At 45.5% G+C, this 11,611-nt stretch overlaps 1 protein-coding gene across 13 annotated transcripts in view; it reads left to right on the top strand.

The window, feature by feature from the left end:
* Positions 1 to 7,427: 7,427 nt before the first annotated feature.
* UNC80 (unc-80 subunit of NALCN channel complex) overlaps positions 7,428 to 11,611 on the top strand; it is a 120,623-nt gene continuing 116,439 nt past the window's right edge. For all 13 annotated transcript variants that reach the window (XM_086896013.1, XM_086896021.1, XM_086896012.1 and 10 more), the window contains exons 1-2: positions 7,428 to 7,850; positions 9,160 to 9,208. In XM_086896013.1, the coding sequence (XP_086752139.1) occupies positions 7,759 to 7,850; positions 9,160 to 9,208 (141 nt within the window). In that variant the 5' untranslated portion in view covers positions 7,428 to 7,758. The remainder of the gene's footprint in view (positions 7,851 to 9,159; positions 9,209 to 11,611) is intronic.

Genomic DNA, 11,611 nt, shown 5'->3' with positions numbered 1-11,611 from the left:
AGCAGAGTCCCGGCAGAGCGGCCCCTCGGTGCGGTGACACGCGGCCGCACGCCGGCCTTCAGGGCCCCTACGCCAGGGAAGTGGTGGCCCCGGGCTGTGATGGTACCAAGGCCACCTCTGCCCACCCTCCCCATGGATTCCTGCAGCCCAGCACAGCAGGAGCACATGGACAGTGCCGGGGGGTGATGGGGATGGGAGCTGGGGCTTGGGGCTGAGCTTTTGGGTCCATCTTGGAAACCAACAGGAAACAGCGCAGACTTCGAGGGATGCTTGGAGTGTGTCATTTTGGATCCACAGTGGATGCTCAGTCCCAGCCTGAACTCAGGTCGAGGGCAGTGCAGCTGAGGGTGGAATGGAGAAGTCACAGATCAGTTTGGAAGGGACCTGAAAGCTCATTTCATTCCACTCCCTGCCATGGGCAATGACACCTTCCACTAGATGGGTTCCACCAAGTCCTGTCCAACCTGGCCTTGGACATCTCCAGGGATGGGACAGCCACAGCTTCTCTGGGCAGCATTGCTGAGGATACTGCAGTGTATGACATACTGCTGAGAGTACTGCTGCTGCTCTGGGCAGCAAATACCTCAGAGAATGTTTGTGCTGGGTGCCTGCTCAGCACAGGGCATGTTGTAGGAGGGAAACAAAACTGAATGCCTTAAGTATCCCAAATCTTGAGCAAGCTGGACTTCACACACAATGCTGCAATGTTCCTAAGCAAATGCTGTCAAACACACTGGAGGAATGATTAAGTGCAGTTAATTATCCAATAGAGCCACTGTCCTAAGCATGCATAGGTACAAGGCAGAACTAATGCATCATCTATCTGTGGAAAGGGAAAAGATTAAGAAGATAAGAAAAAAGGGTAAATCATGATTTAAGCATTCACAGCTAGAACAATGGTTGAGGACAGCTAGTTAGAACCTGTTTCTCCCTTTCAAGGTGAACAAGGAAGAGATGATATTTCTGTGACTGTTGAGTCTTATTAACAGCATGTGGTAGATGATCTAGTTCATAATTTGCTGGTGGGTTGTGAGCATTGAGATCAGTACAATTTGTGAACAAAATCTCGATGAACTACTTGTTATTGAGAGGGAGGGAGGCCCAGGAATCCTGCTATCATGTTTGTTAGAGGTACAGAGCATCTGTCCATCCTATGCCTGTCTCAGCTCATGGGGTGTTCCTTGCATGGTGCAGGAGCTTAGTAAAAGGTCAGATATATGGGTAAGAGGCAGAAACACCTGGAGGTGTTTGGCCATGCAGAGGTCCCAGTTGCTGGGACTAAAAGACAGTGTGGCTTTAGTGGAGGGGTTCCCAAACCTGGTTTAATGTGGGCAGCTTGGTTCTGGACAGAGAAGCATGCTGGGGAGGCAGTGCTCAGCTCTCTGAGTAACAAAGAAAGCATGTTTGGTAACTCAGTGGAACAAGAGATCCACACTTTCTTCTCTAGGAAGAAGGTAAAAATGGTTGGGAGGGACACAGTTTGAGGGAAGGCAGTTTGTTGCCCTTTTTTCCCCAAAATGAGCCTTCTTTTCAGCTACTACCAGAGCATGGAGAGTCCTGATGGTATCCTGACAGTGAAAGCTAAAGGGTTTTTTTTTCCCCCAGTCTTATCCAGATAATCCCCCCATATCATCTCCAGGATTTTGTTCCCTCCCATCCTGTCCTATCTAGCTGTGCCTGTAATGCATGTAAGTGCAGTTAAATGTCTGTATGAATATATTTTGTTGCTTGAACATTATGCAAAGGCAATAATTTACTGCACAAGGTGTGGAGGGCCTGTGTTTCTGCTCCATTTTGAAATAGAGTTCTCAAATGCATGAATCCTGTGCCACTCCACTGGTTCCACCTAATTGTGGCCAAGGGGTTAAATATCTCACTGCTCTTGTGGAATCTCATCCAACTGAACTGCAGTCCACTCCTGCCCAAATTCATGCAGCAACAGCAGCAAAACTTGCAATTTTAGGGGATCCTCGCAGTTTTAGGGATTATTGACCCTTGTTTCTGAACACAGTTTTGTTATGTTTGAGCAGGGCTAGCTAGAAGAGCTAAGTGTGAAGGAGACTTCTTAAAGAGCCTTAGTTGAAATGTTTTCATGCTGTTTAAAAGCCCTTAAAGAAAAAACAGGGCTTTCCTAGGCTTCTCTACATTTTTACTTTCTTTCTACCTGACAGACCCATATGGGAAAGGGTAGAATGAGTGACATCCATCAGTGCTAATCTTCTATGACTGTTTGTCCCAAGAAGAGGAAGGGTTTTCCTTCTTGATGGGTCTGCTCAGCAGCCAGTGGAAGAGTAAGATCACGAGGATGTGGCAAATATTTTTTTCCCTGCTCTGGAAGTGACATTTAGAAGCTGTTTGCAGCTTTGCTCCTGGAAAGGCTGCTGCACAACAGAATGGCTTGACGTACTCTTGAGAGCCTGGATTCTGCACAGAGAGTTCAGAGAAATAAGATGTGAATTCTTATTTGTGAGTGTGTATGGCAGGGATTGATGGAGGGTGGGAACTTGGAGAACATAACCATGGAAACAAGTGCAAGGCAGTGAGGTTTGAGCAGTTCCCTGCTCTGAGCACTCCTGTCTAAGGTGGGGGCTTCATGCTCAGGTTCTGCTCCGTGTCCCCACTCTGTGCTATGCTGCCAGCCTTGATTGTTTCTGGATCAAAACTAAATCCTACTGTGATGGATTGTAAACATAACTGTCTGCTGAATAAAGCAGTGATCAAGCAGAATCATGATCTGGAGGCACGTCAGACTCCTCCTCTCTGCAGTAAGGTAGGAAATGGGTAGATAGTGTCACAGGCATCTTCTGTGACTAAGCAGTGGCACGGGCTAGGAATTGTTGGAGTAGTGCAGAGCTTTCTCCACTCTTCCCTCACCTGCTTTCTGACAGCAGTGACTTTTTGCAGTGCTCTTGATCTTTTTGCAGGCAGACCAGCCTGTGCTTCTGTGTCAGCCCAGGATGCCAGTGTAGCCTAGAGAACAGAGCACAGGTGAATTTTTCAGGACACTTTGCTGTTGTCCTATTGTAATGGCCTCTCTGAAGAGTCTACTTGTTTCCTCTTTTTGAGGAAAGCATTTGATTTGCAGGACTTTCCCTTTGTAGCACCTATTATTATTATTATTTATTTAGGTGTGGTCAAATGCTGACTGCAAATCTGAAAGCCACTGCTGCCAGCAGAAACTCAATATAGAGATAAATAAAATCTGACAGGCTGTAAAATTTCTTCTTCTCGTACACATGCAATTAATTTTACCTACAGAGACACAGATTGCTTCAGCTTTGTGTGCCATTTGTGGTGGTGGGCATGGTCTCCAAAACAAAGCAAGAATAAAACTTGTCTCTAACCACTGTCAAACTTAATGTAAACCACCATTGCCACCTCCTGGGCTTAGTGCTGGTGGTGGCCTGGCTGGATTTGAGATCTACATCTTCATGCCTGCAGTTCTTGTGACAGAGCCAGCTGTTGATAATGTTTTCTTCGCTCTCTGATTTGTTTTGCATCAGAAGTTCTGTAACTTCAAACCTTTGTACAAACAAAGGGATTTATGTGTCTTTTGTGACTGGCTGCAGTTGGAGAGCAATATGCTGCACTCAAATGGCAAGCTTGACTAGAACTGCAATCTGCAGTTATATTTTCAGTTACTACGAAGTAGTCCTGAACAAAATTCCAAGCAGTGATTCAGTTTCCTCTCAGTGCTGGGCTGTGTGACCTCCACTTGCTGATGGCTTGTGACAGGGCAAGGCACTGGCTATGCACAAAGAAAGAGCAAGGAAAATAATCCTGAGCTTCAAAGCTATTAGTTTCCTCTAAAGAGTCTTCAAGGATGTAACAGAAAGCCAGGTGAGGTACTGGTGTGTTGTCCTCCTGCTTTCTGAGTGATAGTTAACACTGACAGTAATGTGCAGTTGTCCCATGTGTGCTCCACTCCTGCTCTCCTTCAGACTGTAAAGAGGCCAAATGGATTCCCCTTTGGAGGCCCATGAAGTCCTGCTAGTGATCTTCTCTGCTCTCTAGGACAGCCTCTATTCAGGGCAGCAATGATGTTTACCTGTGTAGGTTTGAAACTGATGAATGCCATTGTTTTCCAATAAAATTTGTTTGGTTTGGTCGGGTTTATTTTTTTTTTGTGGTGGAGTTTTGTGTTCACACTTTCATCCCTTACTGTTTATTAGGGAGCTGACCACATCAAGTGCCCTTTAGTGTCTATTTCATCCAGGAGAATCATTAGGAAATTTTGGCTGTAGTCTGGAGCAAGCTGCAGTGCTCTCTTTTGGTCCTGGGTTTCCTGTTGCATAGCAAAGCATGGGAACAATAAGAACAATAAGCTTAGGCCTAGAGAGATGAACTGGAAACTATTGTGGCTGCTTCTTGACAGCAGGAATAAAGAGAGATACCCTTTTAAAATCAAACAAAACACAAACCAAACACATCTGAACTGTGCCTACCTGTTACTAAGAGAATGCAATTGTCTTAAACTCAAGGTAGGTAAATATTATCACTGACTAAAATGGCACTGACTTTAAGAGTGAGACTATACAACACTTAAAACAACATTCAGATAAACCACCCCTGGCCTGCATCCTTCTACCTGTGGGAAAGCTGAGTCCTAGTTAGTGCTGTTGTCAACACCCATCAGAAAGACACTGACCTTGCACTTTTTCAGGCCTCAACAGCTCAGCTCACTTATTCTCCTTAATTACAAATAGCATTAGAACTTTTCTGTCCTCATACTTTGCTTGGAAGAACGTGATTTGCCTGCTTGACAATAACTAAAACTCAAAAAAATTTGACTTCAGATTTGTTGCTGAGTATCAGTTTTAGTCAATAATTTCATAGCACATGACAGGACCTGAAAAAAACCCAATTATTAAAAAATAAGTTCATTATTCCTACTGCATAGTGCTTTAGTACTGACTGTTAAGAGGCATTCTAGAAGAAATTAATGCTGAAATTTGCTTTCTGAACTGTCCAAACAAGAAGACAAAAGTCCTGGATTAATTGAAGGGATGTGGACCTTGCATTTAGAAGTCAACAGTTTTAACTACCTTCTCTCTGTATTCTTAAAAGATTTAAGAAATCAAGATAATTTTGTCCATGTCCAATTACACATAATGGAAGGAAAGAACATGGTAATTAAAATATTTCCTGCCTGAACAAGGTAATTCTATTAATAAAAGGCCATACTTCTGTCAAGATGCTGCTGGCAAAGAACCCATCCAGACAATATGAACAAAGACAACTGGTTCAGCATTTCAGTACTTAGGGAGATTAGTGATTTTAATTTTAAAAACTTTAAAAACTTTAAAAATTTTAAAAATTAAGAAAATCATTTTGGTTGCAAACCTTTTTTTTTATTTATTTAAAAGATTACTTTCTAATTAGTTGTCTTAATATTCATTTTGTTTAAGAGGGGAATTTTAGCAAAATGTGGATCACATGAGGTCCTGTTCTCCATGACAGGAGATCAAGACTGGAAATCAAGTATTGCCTTAGGCACCAGAAAAAAACATCATCTCAAGTGGGAGTAAATTCAAATTACCTAAGTAGCAGCACTGGATTTTTCAGCAAACCTCTCCTTAAAGTACCCCTAAGGAAGTAAATAGTGTTCATGTTCATGTGTTCTGCTCCTCTACCAGGAAGGAATGACCTTGGTGAATCTTTAGGTGCCTAACATTTAGTAGGGAGATTGAAAGACAGGAAGAATTATGGCCCTGGTTCGTTGGAGCATCTCTCTAAATTTTCAATATTTTCATATAAGCAATGGAATGTCACTTTTATTTATTTTTTTTCCTGTGGAAACTCTTTGGGATGAACTTGGATAGGTCTTTCATTTTATTATATTATTTTTTGTAGTATACTGTCCTCTGATACCCTTAGGTAGAGAAGGAGAGCTAATCTAACAGTGCCTGAGAAGTATTTCCAGCAAACCTGACTCAAACATAAGCTTGTATTAACCAAATTAGTCTGGTGCCTAATTGGAAACACCAGTAAATCTGCTTTGGTGCTCCCCATCCTCTCCACCTCTGCCTCAGCTTTTCTGCCTAAGAAAAATCCGTGGAACAACTCCCCCAAAGTTCCTCTGCTCCCAACACCAACCTTCACTTTCAGAGAGGCTTTCTGCCTTGCTTCCCTTCTCTCCCCATGTGGGAAGGAGGCAGGGAGGGATGAGGGCGGAAGGATGCAGCTGCTCTCCGGCGGGCTCTGGGATGATGCTGTGGGATGATGCTGGGGGATGATGCTGTGGGATGATGCTGGGGGATGATGCTGTGGGATGATGCTCGGGGATGATGCTCTGGGATGATGCTCGGGGATGATGCTCTGGGATGATGCTCTGGGATGATGCTCTGGGGTGATGCTCTGGGATGATGCTCGGGGATGATGCTCTGGGATGATGCTCGGGGATGATGCTCGGGGATGATGCTCTGGGATGATGCTCTGGGATGATGCTGTGGGATGATGCTGGGGGATGATGCTCTGGGATGATGCTCTGGGATGATGCTCTGGGATGATGCTCTGGGATGATGCTGTGGGATGATGCTCTGGGATGATGCTGGGGGATGATGCTGGGGGATGATGCTCTGGGATGATGCTCTGGGATGATGCTCTGGGATGATGCTCTGGGATGATGCTCTGGGATGATGCTCTGGGATGATGCTCTGGGATGATGCTCGGGGATGATGCTCTGGGATGATGCTCTGGGATGATGCTCTGGGATGATGCTGGGGGATGATGCTCTGGGATGATGCTCGGGGATGATTCTCTGGGATGATGCTCTGGGATGATGCTCTGGGATGATGCTCTGGGATGATGCTGTGGGATGATGCTCTGGGATGGTGCTCTGGGATGATGCTGTGGGATGATGCTCTGGGATGGTGCTCTGGGATGATGCTGTGGGATGATGCTCTGGGATGATGCTGGGGGATGATGCTCTGGGATGATGCTGGGGGATGATGCTCTGGGATGATGCTCTGGGATGATGCTCTGGGATGATGCTCTGGGATGATGCTCTGGGATGGTGCTCTGGGATGATGCTCTGGGATGATGCTGTGGGATGATGCTCTGGGATGATGCTGGGGGATGATTCTCTGGGATGATGCTCTGGGATGATGCTCTGGGATGATGCTCTGGGATGATGCTGTGGGATGATGCTCTGGGATGATGCTCTGGGATGATGCTGTGGGATGATGCTCTGGGATGATGCTGTGGGATGATGCTCGGGGATGATGCTGTGGGATGATGCTGTGGGATGATGCTCTGGGATGATGCTGTGGGATGATGCTGTGGGATGATGCTCTGGGATGGTGCTCTGGGATGATGCTCTGGGACGATGCTCTGCTCGCTGCGGTCTGCCAGCGCTTCCCAACTTTGCGCTGGTGGCCGCGGGGAGGGGCGGCCGCAGCCCTGTTGCTGCGGGGCTGGCTGTCGCTGCTGTTGTGGCTGTTGTGGTGGCTGTTGTCGCTGTCGCTGTCGCCGCTGGGGAGGTGCGGGAAGTTTGGCGGGCGGTGCCGCCGCCGCCCCCGCGCCGGGCAGCGGGAGCTGTCCGCCGAGGGAGGTGCTGAAGGCACGGAGGAAGCTGAAGGACGCGGACATCTTCGCTCCCCCCTAATTTCCTCCCTGCCTTCTGCAGCCATTTTGCACCAGCGGAGTTGAGAGAGGGGGCGGGCGGCGGGGAATGGAGGGGAGGGGGTAAAGAGTTGCGGAGAGGCAGAGGCGGCCATGGGAGATCCCGAGCGGGGCGTCTGCTGAGACTGCAGCATCATGGTGAAAAGGAAAAGCTCAGAGGGCCAGGAGCAGGAGAGTGGCCGTGGCATCCCTCTGCCCATCCAGACCTTCCTATGGAGGCAAACCAGGTAAGAGCGGGGTACCTGGGCTGGGGCTGCAACAGGGCAGTGGAAGGATGGAGGGGGGTGCGGGCCAGCCGCTGCTGCCCGCTGCCAGGGAGGACGCAGATATCACTGCAGCTGCAACGTGAAGGCATGAAAAAAACACCGGGTTTTCTACTCAGCATCGAGAAATTTGTGTGCATCGGGTGAGGGAGGAGGTCTGGAGGCAGCTTAACCTAGTGGCAGTCCCAGGCAGCTTCTTGGTTTGACTTTAAACCATCCATGTCTCTGTTTCTCCGTGTGCCTTTGCCTTGCTCCCTGTCCCGTGTTCCCCATCCCGTCCATCCCCCCCTGCCCCAACCCCCATCCTTCAAGAGAACTCACGGAGCTCTGGTACCAGGAGCAGCATCATCAGTGCTGCACCAGACCTGCAGCTTTCCTTCTGCCTGTGTTTGCAGCCCTCCTGGAAGTGTCATCCATGCTTTGGGAGGCCGGCAGGCAAACAGATACGTCAAAGTCTCACCTTATTTCACAGCAGTGGAGAGTGAGGGGTTGGAGATGTGCGAGGGACCAGCTGAATGTATGGCTGGCGCTTTATGTTCCTCGTGAATCCCGTCAGCCTCCTGTCCTGGCAGGATTCTAAATTGAAAACATTGTGGGGGCAGTGGGGGAGCTTGGAAGATTTGAAGGTTGAAGCTCTAATTTAAGGCCTCAGTCACAAAATCTCCTTATGCCACAGTCAGTGTCCTTCAAAATAAAATAGAAAAAAAAAAACCCAAACCACCCTGCAATAAGGTGACCTGATTATTTTTTTTTAATATTTACTCTGATCTCCTTCTGGAGGAGAATGATAGAGGGTGGATGTTCTCTACATACAGCACACAGGCCTGCACTTCACCACAAGCCTTCCACATCATCAGCTGTGCAGAAAAAAATATTTAATAGAGAGCAGGCAATCTGATTTCTGTCTTAGAATAGAGGCAAGGCAAAGTTTAGTAATATTTTACAAATTTTAAACAGAGTATGTTGAAAATACTTTCACTGAGGTAAAATGGCTGAAAATTGTCTGATGGAAGATTTTATCCCTGGGAACTTGTGGGCTGAATTAAATACCTCTTGACATATCAGGGTGGGCACTTTTTCTTCTGGAAAAGATAACAGCATTTATCAGACATCATCAACAGGTATCTGAGCATAGTTTTGGCTTATGTCTTCCTTTACACTGAGTTTCTCAGCCTTTTGACAACTTTCTGACATGAGAAGAATCCTAAAAATAACTAAGAAAAAATACACAGTGATGTACTGGGTCTCTAATGATTCTTTTCCTTTCTTTCAGTGCATTTTTAAGACCTAAACTGGGGAAACAATATGAAGCTTCCTGTGTGGTATGTACACGTGTCTCTTTTTCAAAGCTTGTAAATAACCAATTTTTCATGCAAATCAACCTGACTCCAGTGGTCAGCAAGATTCTCAGCTTACACCAGAAGTGGATTTAGTCCATTCTGCTTCATTTTTGTACTTTTATCACATGAAGAATTTGAAATTGTTCCCGTACAGAGAATTTGCGTATCGTGCCCGTCTTTAGACACAACAAAAAAAGAATTTATTTGGGTATTAGTAATAAGTAATTAATTAGTAATAACGCTGTACTAATTAAATAATGACGTAGACAAACTAAGCTTTGACAGTCTGGGTGTAACCTTGCAGTTCATCCTGTGTGGGTGTGCTTTTGCATGGGATGGATGTCATTTCAGTTCGTGATTGCTGAAGGTTTTTCAAGCTTATAATATGGAAAATCTAAGCAATGCTAACAGGCTTTGAACAATTCTTTTACCCCCGTGCAACATGGGAAACATTCCTGCTGGAAATTAGAGGGAGCATAATTTATCAGAATGATTAAGGAGGGGCCATCATGCAGATACAAATAACTCTTATTTCTAAATGTACTTCAAATAAAGTCTCAAGTTAGTGCCAAAAGGGGAGAAAAAGGGAAGACATGAAGCAAGTTCAAATAAGATGGGTATCTAGAGAATTTCAGAATTCTTTGAATGGTTTCTGGTCTTTGGATTACTTAAGGTACATTAGTCAGCTGCAGCCAAACCCGACAGAGTGGAAAAATTTGGTCTGGACGTGTATCTTAATAGTTTAAAGTTCTTAGGTCACTCTGCAGCAATTTTCTGACTTCCTTCTCACAAGGCATTAGGCTGGAGAAGCATTATCTGTTGCTGAGTCATTTTCTTCTAAGAAATCCATCAATTTTTCAGAGTTTTTGCTAGATACCAAATAGAGATAGAGGAGTGCTGGCTTAGTGTTTTGGTGAGTAAAATGTTTAATTCTAGCGTATGCAACAGAAAGCATCATCACTGGTTCATGCCTACTGGCAGTATCTGGTTGTTGAGAGGCTGGAGAATGGTGTTTGCTGTCTTATGTCCTTTACCAGGCAGGGTGCAGGAGCCACCTCTAATCTGAGGCTGTGGCTTCATCTGTGGGCTCACAGCTGTCACTGCTGGGTAAAGGGACAGAGCTTCCTTCTCTGTGCCCTCTCTGTGATGTACCTTCCTGCCTGAAACTTCCTTTGCTTCCTGCTCTGCTGCTGGCATCAGGTCCCTGAGGCCAATTCTAAAGCACTTTTCTTCTGTGAGCACATACCAGAATTTACTACAAAACAAACAAACTACACCCCAAAACCCCCTAAACTGTGAGACAACATAAATCCCATGCCTCAGCCAAGAGAAAGGGACCTCTGAAAAAAGACACTTTATAAAGATCCAATGAATTTCCACTTGTTGGATGAGGAACTTGATTCTTCTCCAGTTCTTAACATAATCATTAAATTATGGTGGAAAACTTTGAAAGGTGGAGCTTATTTTTGAGGAATTTTTGAGTTATAGCCTGAACTGACACATTTTCTGCCCTCTGCTTCATCCATTTCCTCTACCTACTGGGCAGGAATGTCTGCCCACAGCAACACATCCCACATTATCCAGTGGGGCAGCAGAGTGCTGTGTGCCTGGGTGAGACAGGGTTTCTGGAACCTGACAGGTTCCTGACCTGTCTTCTGAAACCTGCTGCTGACCAACACCCCTCTACTGACTAGTGTGCCTAAAGATGCAATGCACCTGTTGCATGATTTTGTAATTCTCTAGTCAGAATTGTTGTGGGCATGTCTACAGGCTGTTACCTGTCTGGAAATGTGTATGACACGACATTGTGCAGTATTCTATTATTATTCCTGGCTCTAACCTTGCTGCAGTAGAATTTGCTGCATATTGTGCATGGAGGAAATAGATACTGGAGCCTGAGGTTCAGTAAGTGCAGCATCTGGTCTGCAAGAGCATATTGCACTGCTTCTTTGAGCTTTGTTTTATACCATAATACTTGTGGAAAAAAAAAAACCTGTCCCTTTCATTGCATTGCTCTCTTTATCTGAGCCATCACACTTATTTCAATTGGCCTTTAAGCTGAAGATAAATACCCTTCCCCATACATTGTCTTACAACATCTAAATATGTTTGTGCCTCTGTATGGATTTGTTGTTCTTCCTCCTCCCCATTCTGAAGTTGTCCTACCCTGACATGAGGCCATTCCTAATGAGTCAAAGATGTAAATGGCCTCACAGGAAAACATGTGGGTGCTGTACAAACCTAATTTTTTGGGTGATGGTAAGGAACTTGAAGATATGCTTAAATTCTCCTGCTCTGGTTTGCATTGGCCATGGAAGAACTCCAATGTTTTCTGAAGGATCCTGCAAATTCAAAGTTTCCCTCTTTTCTGTTTGGTTGTGGCTT

The sequence above is a fragment of the Cyanistes caeruleus genome, chromosome 7 (genome assembly GCF_971803275.1).
Source record: "Cyanistes caeruleus chromosome 7, bCyaCae1.hap1.1, whole genome shotgun sequence".
Classification (NCBI taxonomy): Eukaryota; Metazoa; Chordata; class Aves; order Passeriformes; family Paridae; genus Cyanistes; species Cyanistes caeruleus.
Note: the sequence above shows the minus strand (reverse complement) of the source record. Positions and strands in the feature narration are given on the sequence as shown.